This window comes from Prosopis cineraria, unplaced genomic scaffold, assembly GCF_029017545.1.
Source record: "Prosopis cineraria cultivar Desert tree isolate PC_DT_omini unplaced genomic scaffold, ASM2901754v1 PC7, whole genome shotgun sequence".
In the NCBI taxonomy this organism is placed as follows: domain Eukaryota; kingdom Viridiplantae; phylum Streptophyta; class Magnoliopsida; order Fabales; family Fabaceae; genus Prosopis; species Prosopis cineraria.
The window spans coordinates 34632349-34643755 of NW_026555338.1; the positions used below are offsets into that span (position 1 = coordinate 34632349).

An 11407-nucleotide genomic window follows, 5' to 3' on the forward strand; every position below is an offset into this window, starting at 1 on the left:
TATATATATATAACTCCCTCGTCCTTCCACAAACGGTCAATCGCGTTAACTAGTTTCAAAGCCCAAGATCAAGAGCCCAGCCCATTAAGATGAAATTTCAAAATGGGCTTGGCCCATAAGCCGACTAGCATTGCTAGGCAAAATTTCGATCAAAAATCCAAAAAAGGCAGTTTCCCGCACGGTGATCGGCTATCATCGTACATTGGCGCTGGCAAGTTTCCGAGTTGGAGTCACCATATTGTCTGACCTGAGAACCATTTCTTCCTTTCAACGCCGGCAGTGCTTGCTAAAAGCATAACCGCACCGCTTGTGCTTCTCCAATTATACTCCGCCACCTCAGTACTGCGTCCCTCATGGACTCCCTCACGGGAGCTCCGTCGCCCACCTCTACTGCTCCGTCCCGGTCGTCGCCATTTCCCGGACGGGAAGACTGCTGGGGTGAGGACGCCACCTTCACTCTCATCGATGCTTGGGGCGAACATCACCTCGAGCTCAATCGAGGGAACCTCCGTCAGAAGCACTGGCAAGAGGTCGCCGACGCTGTTAACGCCAATCACGGCCACGTCAAGAAGGCGCGCCGAACTGACGTCCAGTGCAAGAACCGCATCGACACTCTGAAGAAGAAGTACAAGATCGAGAAGAACAAGGTCATCGATTTCGACGGGAACTACACTAGCCCTTGGCCCTTCTTCGCCCGCCTTGACGCTCTAATCGGCGATACCTTTCCAGTTAAGAGACTTCCTCCGGCGATTGACAGTGGCCGCCGTAGCTCCCCTCCCGCTAAGTCTCCGGCCTGGGTAATCTCGCATGTGCCGGTCGGCCCCCGATCCGCCACTCAAAAACGGCCGGCGTTACCGGCCACGGCACCGGTGAGCATGAAAGATTCATCTTTTCGCCGGAACTTCTCAGCTTTCGCAGCGGCAGCTGCAGCTGCGGCCGAAGCAGGGGATGCAGGTAGTGACGATTCGGATGAATCGAGGTCAAGTAGTGCCAGTGAAAGTAGGAAGAGAGGAAGAGAAAGAGAAAGAAAGAGGGAAAGCGATAGAGATTTAGAATTCGGATACAGAGAGCTGGCACAAGCAATAGAGAGGTTCGGGGAGATATACGAGCGAGTAGAGGCGGCGAAGCAAAGGCAAATGGTGGAGTTAGAGAAACAGAGGATGCAATTTGCTAAGGATTTGGAGTACCAACGGATGGAGCTTTTCATGGAAACGCAGGTCCAGCTTCAAAAAATCAAGCGCGCCAAGCGATCTTCTCAGGCTGGTGAGTCTTATCACTAGAGCCATCACTGCAAATGCTACAGCGCGCCTTTTTGCTTAGTTCTTCTAATTTCATGTTACTGTTATGTCAGCTTAGACCCCCTTAAATGTGGCTTCAATTTGATGCTTGAACTCTATACTAAACTGGTGTCTTGGGTTCGTGCTGTTGTTTGTGGTTTGCCGCGTGGGAAATAAGAATTCTTCAGTGACTTTAAGTAATGCGTATTGGTATAGGAAAGAAAGTGGGAACTTGATAGCAATATCATTTTGCTATAGGCGTTCATTTCGGAATTACTTAAGTTGTGATGGGGGTGTTTTAGTTATAGAGATATTAGATCAATTTGATATCATTTGGTTCCTAATTTTTCATCTAATTTCTTTCCTAATTTTCATCAAATTTCTGATGGAAAATGCATTTCTTGGGTATGTTAGCTCTGTGTTGGTGTTTGAGTCATCGCTTAGTTTGATGTAGTGAACAAACATAAATACTTAATACTATTTGGAAATCACTTGGCAGATTATCTCATATCTTTTGATCCTTTGTCATGTTAAATATTTTTCATTTTACATGTCTTTTGATATTTGCATAAATTTTTTTAATGTAAACTATTTTAGTTTAATCAAATATGTTGTCTAGTTCAATCAAGTTGACCCTTGTGTTGTGATGTGCTAAAAATTGGTTTCATGTCTCTCGTTCGTTCTCTAGTATTGATATAGATTGAGAGATTCAAGTAGCCTTCACTCACAATTCATAAGTACCTCTTACTTGGATCATGAGGGTCTGCTCCAGTTGTACTGATTGCTTCGCCCATCTTGTATGCTACCTTGAACTTAGATTTCCCCCGCTTTTTGGCTTCTGAAATGAATGAATTGTGGCATGCCAGCATGCCAAAATGTAGCTCTACATTCTACTGTATGGGTCATACTTGACTAACCATTGGCTAGGAAACGTTCAAACTGTTCTTTACTTAGATCTTATTCAAGAAACAAGATCTTTGTTATATTGTGCTCCAATCTACCCTCCTGTAATTTAGAATGAAGATTTTATTTTTTGACATATAGTAATCTGGTGGGCACTGGGCAGTAAGCTTATAGTTTGGTGTTACTTCTTGGTTGAAGGCCATGATTTTACCAAAATTGTCCAATTTTAGTGACATGGAATCAGATGGTTGCTAATTTAGTGCCACAAGTGATTGAATACAAAGTCAGCCAAATGTAAATTCGTCAATATCTATTGCTAAAAATGGGTCATTCCATAAACACAAACATGTTTTAATGGTTATATATATTACACATAGAATATACACCATCTCCTCATGAAGAAAATGAGTTTTTAGGGATAAAAATGCACAATTTAGTATGTTAATAGCATATTTTTTAACGGGGCACAACGGCACATGGTGGAGCAGTGTCTTGTATGCAACACTTTGGTGTTTAAGTATTGATATGGCACACTTTTGCATTTACAACTTGGACCATTTTTGTTGGTGCATCTTGTAATAGGACACCGGCACATCAGTAAAGGCAGAAGCTAGTTCATGTCTCTTATGCTTAATATTTCTCCTCTTTCACTCTCCTTTTCATTCTCATCTCTTCTTCTTGGTTCTTTCCAATCCTAGTTGGATTTGATGATCATTATTCTTGCTCTAGCTCACAAGCACTCTACTACATACTAGATTATTTCTAAACTTTGCTTTCTAACCTTTTGTCAGTAGCTTAAGATTAGATATTTGGCTCTCCTTCACCGTTCATGATTAGACAAGTTAAACAATGTTGCAGTCGCATTAGATTTCTCCGGTGTGTTCTACATTTTGACACACCCCTAAAAAAATTGTGTAATTTTTTGTCTCATGTGCACTTGTCTCAAAGTTTGAGTGCCCATGCGTATTGATGTTTACATATGCACGTTGTCTATAAAATGATTCAACATGTAGTCGGTGCTAAAAATGAATTGTTCCTTAGTTTCATGTAATTTTCATTTTCTGTTAAGGACTTGGTGATAAATGCAAATTAGGAGCACGCACACTGTTTCTATCTATTTATTACTCATGCATGTCTACGTCCTTCCCATTGTTACTTTAAACACTTTTGAACGATAGTTAAGTCCTTGTTTGTTTGTACTAATTCCTAAACTTCCATCCTTAAGCCATAAATAGAAGGTAGGTAGGACCTTTAAAATTATACACAATATATGCCCATGTTTGTGAGATATCAAATATTGAATCAGAGAGATGGCACTTCTTTATTGATTTTTTGCCCCCAAAAAGTTATTATCAAAATACCTTAAATCAAGTCAGTTCTTAAGAATACGCCAGTAACCTTGAGTATGTACCCTAATTTCTCTGTGGACTGAACATTTGGAATTGATTGCATTATTATGAGTGTTCTTGTCTTTGCATTATTATCATACAATTATGAGCGATAGGAGATTTAACTTACTTTTATTCATCTAATTTTTTTGTTTTGATTTTGCTCTTAACAGACAGTTGCTCATAATAAGCGGCGATGGAGAATCCTGCAGTGGGGAAATACATAGAATTTAGCTTTGGATATGAAAAATATAGGTCCTCTTTTTTCGGATGAAAGGAATCTAGTCTAGGAAATGTATTTTTGGGTCAAGTTTGGATGTATCTATTTACATGGCACTTACCCTTGTGAATTAAAGTTAGTGTCTTTTATTACTGGTTGAGAATTAGCGGAAGGTATAGCGAACTAGAAGGCTGTCAAGGCCTGCTCAAATGGAAATCTTATTTCTTAAATTCATATCAATTTTCAATCCTATGTTCATTGCTTTATTTTCTACATTATTACGATATAATAGTGCTGTTTTGTTTTTTTTTTATGTCTTAGTTTTCCTTGGTAATTTTTTTTTTTAACCCTGTTTGTTATTTTGTTGAACTCAACAAGTCTTGTGTGGCCTAACAATTGCCTAATCAATTGCCCATTTTTGTCACCGGAAAAAAGGGCCAAACTTGGACTCAAGCAAATTTAATCTAATTTAATCTCGTAGCAGCCCAATCGGAGCCCATCATTCTCTGGGGTTTGTTAGTGACTTTGTCATTCTCTTGGGTGTTTGCTTAGAGCCTAGCCTTTGAAAATGGGTGGGTTTAGATTGGGCTGACCCAATATATAGCTTGTTGTACAGGAGGAATGACAATAAATCTCTTCAAATTATATAAATAATAATTTAATTTTTTAAAATATTATAATATGAATAAAATTTTTAAGATCTTTTTTGTCATTAAAAAATTAATATAAATAATTAAATTATCTTTAGTTTAAATATTAATTATCATTTATAAGATTTGTTTTAAAATTTACAACTTTTCTTTGTAAAATTGTAAGAATTTAACATTAATTTGCAAATTTATATTTGAAATCATGATATTCTTTAAGTATTGTAAACATTAATTATCATTCATAAGTTTTGTTTTAAGATTTATAATTTTTTTTTTTAAAAATCATGTAATAACAATTTATAAGTTCGCATTTAAAATCGTTAACTAAAGACAACTTAGTTATTTATATTAATTTTTTAATGATAGTAAAGTCTTTAAGAATTTTAAAAAAATTATGATATTTTGAGAGATCAAACTGTCATTTATATAATTTAAAAAAATTTATTATCATTTTCCCTGTCTTATATATTTAATATATTTTATTCAATCAAATAAAGTAAAATAAATTTTAATATATTAATAATATTAATAACAAAATTTATTATAGTAAAAATAATTTATAAAAAATTATGTAAGTATTGATTTAATTAGAAATAAATATCAAAGTGTATAAATTTTATCTTATACATATACACTCCTTCCGTCCTAATCTGCATGGCATTTTTTTTTTGGAAAAATTATAATTACTGGTGAAATTTATTAAATATGATTTACAATTTTATAAACTTAGAAAAAATACTTTTCATTAGTAAGGGAGAGAAGAAAATCTATTTAAGAAGTCAAATAATGAGAGATAATAGTAAAATAAATATCACCCGTAAAATCTTTTTTTAAGCGTTTTTATTTCGGATGAGATGAGACTTGATCAACCATAATTGAGGAAGCTGCCATTCAATTATTAATTATTTATGACTCATTTCTAACTTTAATGAGGTCATTATGATTCTTGACTTCTTCTTTTTTTAATAAGAGGCCAATCTCAACCTAAATATAATGAACCTATTACCTAATTTATTTTAATCTTTTTATAAAATATAAAATCTATATAAAGACCGCAGTTTAGTTTTGTTCAATAAAATGACAACTGATATTTTGATCGGTGCTGTTTCGGATGTGTCTATATTTGCTGCACAAAGTCTGTCTGGTACAACTTTTTGTCCAAAAATGCAAGCTCGTTTAAGGTAATGGTTAATCTTGTGCCTGAAATGCTTGTAGTGTTTGTTATTAGGCCTCAGCGCCGTTTAGGTGAACGAATGTTATCTGAACTTGAAAGGGGGGGTAGGGGGAAGAAGAAACTAAATTCTGATTGTTTGTCGGGTGTTTTATTGTTTATTTTTAATAAAAGGCTATTCAATAATCTACTAATAGGTACTATATATGAAAAATGAATATAAATATTTTTAATAGATATAAACTTCTCAAGAATTTTAAGTTAGATATAATAAAATAAGGAAAGGAAAATGGGTTATATACGTGATTAGAAACTCAAGATAATACTCATTCTGTTCCAAATTATAAGGCACTTTTAAATAAAATCTCACATATCGATAAATCTTATTAAATATACCTAAGAACTTTATCTTTTCAAAATAAAAATATAAACTTTTAAAAATACTTACCATTTAATATATTAAAAAGAGAAAAAACAAAAATTAATTATGAAAAGAAGAAGGATAATATTAAAATTGACATATCTAATGAAATATTAATCTATCCAAAATTTTTTATATTTTAAAATAAAAAAAATCCTTTAAAAACGTCTAATAGTTTATAATAGAGGAAGTGATTAACAACATCGTAGCAGAGTACGTAGGGACACATGTATGAGTTGAGAATAATTAGACCGCGCAAAACCGTGATTCATGGGAAATGCAAATTCGCCATGCATGGAAAAACCATGATTTTTCCTTTCAAATAATTAGTTAAAGGGGCTGAAACATTCATAAATCTTTGATGTCTTGGAGAAATTATATATTACTCATACGATCAAAGTCAGCGATATATAATTTTGAATCAATAACAATCATGCTAGCTATTCAAAATTCTCAATATCAAAAAGTTACGTTTGTTTAGACTCCATATATAGAGTTATGTACATAGGGAAACATTATAGTTCATTATAAGTCATTTCTTCTGCTCACTCATGACCGATTCATTAGCATGAAAATCTATATAGCTCAGCGATATACATTAAAGAATCAAATTAAGAGATGCCCTCAATTAGCTCACATTAATAGCACACAAAATGAGCTCTCAAGTTTATTTGACTTCACAATAGAGGAGGTCAAAGCAGAAGTCGAAAGACCTAGAATGAATGGAACAATATTGCCAAACATATCTCTGCTTCCATGACAATAATCTAGGTAATAAACTTCACATATAGCTAAAGGGATAAACTCTTGAGGGAGAAAAGAATGTAATTTAATTTCTTCTTAGATCATCATTTATAACTGGTAGGTTTTCTCACTAATCAATCCAAATCATATAGTCAAGTGTTCTAATTGTGCATGTACAAACCTAATTAGTGAAAAAGCTAAGGGTCTACTTCCCTTTTCTTTATATAGTCGATGAGAAGACACCAGACTCTGAAAATTATCATCCACTATTCTTAATTATATTTTGGGATTAACTCTCTATATCCAGTATTCGAAAATCCAAAGTAAAGTCACCACTCATCACAAATACCATCCGGAGCTTCATCAGAGTCTAAATTTATTTACTCAATAGTTCTAGAGACACTCCTTTAAATGAACTTTATACATTTGAAAGATATCAGATTTATGTCAGTAAAAGAGAGATGGGCCTCTTCTCATGACAGTACACTCGCACGCACCCACAGTAATTGAAGAAATAATACATGTTACATTTTAATGGAACAGATCGGTGGGTACAGTTGCATATATATAGATAGATAAATAAAGTTTAAATTTTACAAGTTACAAACTGACAGTTGATTGAGATATATGTTTTGCAACGGCAGGCAGCTACAAATTCCCAAGTAAACAACAGAAAATTTTAACATTGTGCATACCATGGATGTTTATATCAGATACATAAAACCAAACCTCTCACATATAGATTGTGCATCACTGAATTGTTATTAAGAACCCCCTCCAATGTGATTGTACGCTACAATTCTCTGGACATATTAAATCAACTAATCATCATTAGTTTGACCAATAAATGACTAAATACTAATAAGAAGTATCTGTTTCAATTAGTTGTCCGTCAAATCCTTTTTAATTAAGAAATAACACAAGGGTTGAGAACTAGCATGCATGTCTGTGTAACTTAAAGACGCGAAAAAAGAAAGAAACAGAAAAAATAAATAAATAAAGAAACAAAACTAAAACAACAAAAGAGGGAACATTAACATGTGTAGAGATTCCTAAATGACAGTGACCAAAAATGACATATTCTATGCACTGTCAAAGTTTGAAGCCTAAAGTTTTTGTTGTTATTGCAGATTTTTGCACCATAATAAAAATCCTGATGATGTGCGTGCCATGTGTGGACCAACTATTTAGTCATGTGTTTAAAACGTGGTACAATACATACCTAGAATGTTTTAGTACTCCTATAAAGGGAAATAGATCGATTTCTCTACTTGGGGAGGAGATTTACTTAACTCACCGTGATATTAAGAAGAAAAGGAAGAACAAGAAAACCCTAAACAGCTCCAAGCCGATATTAATTTCCCAGATCTAAACTGTATAAACTATGCACGCTCTAGCAAGCAAGGCTAAGCAGAAAGACGTACAAAAAGTTAATTGTAGACAGGCTAATTATAAATTAATTGTACACATATATTTCACAAACGAAAAAAATGATCGCACAGCCCAATTATAAATTAATCATTTAACATTCTCAAAGAATCAAAAGGTGGGGTAAGTCGTCACCGTACACAATTTTTAGAAATGCATATTTTCTTCAAGTACGTAAAGAGATTTTCTCCTATAATAAAAAAATTTAATATTACTTGTGAGAACCTTTTTGGTTATCACATCATCAAGCCAAGCATATTTCTCCCAAACGAACTTATTTATACTTGACATTGATAAGATCAACATCCAATAGCATCTTGACCAGGAGAATAAAACTGTTAAAAAAACTGTCCCACAGAATCAGATTGAGACGACATGAAAATCTAGATGAGGTACGATAAAAGAGCGCATCAAATGGTGAACCTATAAATATATACATATATATATATATATATATCAAATCATCCCTTGCATGGATTTTCACTAATATATAGGAATATATAATTGGGTACATGATAGAGGTGGTGAGACAGTGTTAAGGTTGACAAAACATTTTAATATTGAATTAGCATCAGGCTTCTCCAAGGTATCAGTAATAATCCGAAAGATTCTTCTCAATCATGACTTGATATAGTATAAAATTGTAAAGTTTTGAAAAAAGCCTTACAAAAAGGATGCATTTTCAACGTTTTTACATGTCGGAAAGATGATTTTACTTAGATTCTAAAGGCTAAAACCTTAATATATCATGTGAATTCAATCATTCGTTCATTTGATGCTCAGTCACAAAAGGAAGTGTATGACATCTCATCACTTATAAAACCATCTTCATGTGACAGGCAAAATCCGCGGGATCCAAAGTTAAATTAGGGCAATTCAAATAACAGACAATTAACTGATGAGGAGCCTACAGTTTTTTTTTTTTTTCTTGTCATAATTTGTGTGCGCGTTTGAGATTTTTTTATTTTTTAACCAACAAGTGTTTGAAATCATGTTGATAGAATATAATAACATCGAACAATCTATTTAGCCATGCTCACCTAATGAAGTGACACAAGGCTCTGATAACATATGTAACCTATGCATGGATATACATAATATATTTGGTATTGTAAACACATATATAGAAGGTGCATGAAGGAATACTATGACTAGCTTCCTACGTTTGGGAGCACACAATTCCTGTTCGATGATTAAAAGTAAATCCAAGCGCAAACACGAGTTTTAAGTCAATTGTAGTACTATGTAACAAGTGATCAATCATTGCAAGTTTTAATTAACTTCCATTATTTCTTAGTTTTATATTGACGTTATGGCTATATATATATATATTGTGTGTATACAAAAAATATAATTCAAAAAAGCATCCCAAAAAACATAGCTTTAATTGCAGTGAACAAAATCACCTAACATCCGCTAATACTTCACCATTATATGCATGTAATTAATTAATTAATTCTTAGGTCTTGACATAAGGAATAAAATTTGACGCTATTGACTCAATAATCCAAGTAAGCAGAGCGTGATGAGTGAGAATGGTCAGGTTAGAGAAAGTGTGTGTGTGTGTGTTGAATTCAACTAATTACCATATTAGTAGAAACGTCTTTAACATCAAGTGGACAGTCCTAGAGCTGGATTCTTCATTTCTCTTGTTGGAGTTATATATATATATATATATATATATATGTAGATGTTAACGTTTAACATCCAAAAGTTATACTAGCTAGCTAACCGTATTATTAACCACCTGACATGCATGTATGCTTCACGACCATTACAATGGGTGACACGAGGAATATATGGCACTAGAGAAATTAATCAGGACAATGCATATATAAGCTATAGCGACTGAAGATCAATGATGACAATCCAAGCAATTAGGCAGAGTATATATATAAGACAAGAACGGCCAATAAAGATGAAATTAGTGAAAGTAAAGTATGAAATCAATTACCATTATAGTTGAATAAGCAAAGCGTTGATCAAGAGAAGTGGATGGTGCTACTGGTAGAGCTTGATTCTTCATTCCCCTTACTGGCGGTCTTCTTCTTCTTCTTGTAAGGGATGCCTCGAGCCTTGGCCTGGCACTCTCTAACCTCACGGAGATACACTCTTATGGCACCGCTAGCAAAAGGGTTAGTCTCAGGGGACCCACCGTTTTCCTCGTAGGCGGCCCTCAGCCTTCCGATGAGGGCATCCAGGCTGCCCCAAGCTTGTCTCAGAGGGCACGTGCACGGCGCCGGAGGCTCTGGCTGGCCGTAGAACATGCACCCTTCTACGTGAACCTTGGTCTTCCCGAACTGATCCAGATACCTCAGAAACTCCAGAACGTGCCCGCAATTGCACTGTGATAGAGCCACTGGTGGCCTCTGGTTCTTCAAGTACTGCCCAAACGTGTTCCAATCTCTCCTCTTCTGCGACTCATACCGGCTCAGCGCCGGCGTTGCTCCGGAGCTCGACGATCCCTCGGACATGGCGGTTTCTGGATCAGGTTGATCGGCTTGATTGATTGTTTGTTTTTTTTTTCTTCCTTGAAATGAATGTGGGGGGGTGAGAAGTTATGTAATTGAGGTGAAAGGAATAGGAGATGTGAGCGAAGAAGAAGATGGAGTTTAATTTCACGACGTCATTGGGCTGCTCATACATGAGTAGACATTTTATGGGCCATGTTGCTTTGCTTTTTCCCCCCTCTCTTTTCATATCTCTTTCTTCAGTACTGTTTCTTCATTTTTTTTTTAAACTCTTTTTTCTTTGGTGGCAATAAAGTTAAGTTTCTATCATATGTATAATCATGTATATGCACAATTATTGTTTGCCCCTTGTACACATACATGTCTTCTTGCCTTGTTATTGAAGCTATCTAATTTAAAATTATGGTTCCATATGGATGGCTTTCTCAGCCACCATCATCTCTGTTTGCTATTCTACTGGAGGATCTCAAGATTCTAGCTTCTGGTTTGGCTGATAGATCTGGCATTGGCTAACGTTTGTTTGTTTTGCAGGTGTTGTTCTAGTTTTTTTTTTTTTGTTTCCCTTTGGGTTTTTTAGTTTGTATCCTAGGCGTTATTTTCTGCTTTCCTTAGTCTATCAGTGAGTGTAATCTCTTTTTTTGTTATTAATAAAATGTCCTGTGTTTTGCTTTAAAAAAAAAAACCATTATTGGCCGAACCAGGATCAGTCCCTAAATCATTTGATTCCAATAGGC

General features: G+C 34.8%; 2 protein-coding genes across 2 annotated transcripts; one reads left to right on the forward strand and one right to left on the reverse strand.

The window, feature by feature from the left end:
- Positions 1-128: 128 nt before the first annotated feature.
- On the forward strand, positions 129-4035 carry LOC129315854 (trihelix transcription factor ENAP1). Its single transcript, XM_054959969.1, has 2 exons — positions 129-1263; positions 3742-4035. Exons 1-2 carry the CDS (start codon positions 354-356, stop codon positions 3753-3755), a joined length of 924 nt encoding a protein of 307 aa, XP_054815944.1. The 5' UTR covers positions 129-353; the 3' UTR covers positions 3756-4035.
- Positions 4036-7174: 3139 nt separating this feature from the next.
- LOC129316103 (protein LIGHT-DEPENDENT SHORT HYPOCOTYLS 10-like) lies at positions 7175-10822 on the reverse strand. The gene is made up of 2 exons (XM_054960370.1): positions 10157-10822; positions 7175-7577 (listed from the first exon to the last, which is right to left on the reverse strand). The coding sequence occupies exon 1, from the start codon at positions 10674-10676 to the stop codon at positions 10185-10187; it is 492 nt and encodes a 163-aa protein (XP_054816345.1). The 5' UTR covers positions 10677-10822; the 3' UTR covers positions 7175-7577; positions 10157-10184.
- Between the last annotated feature and the right edge of the window lie 585 nt (positions 10823-11407).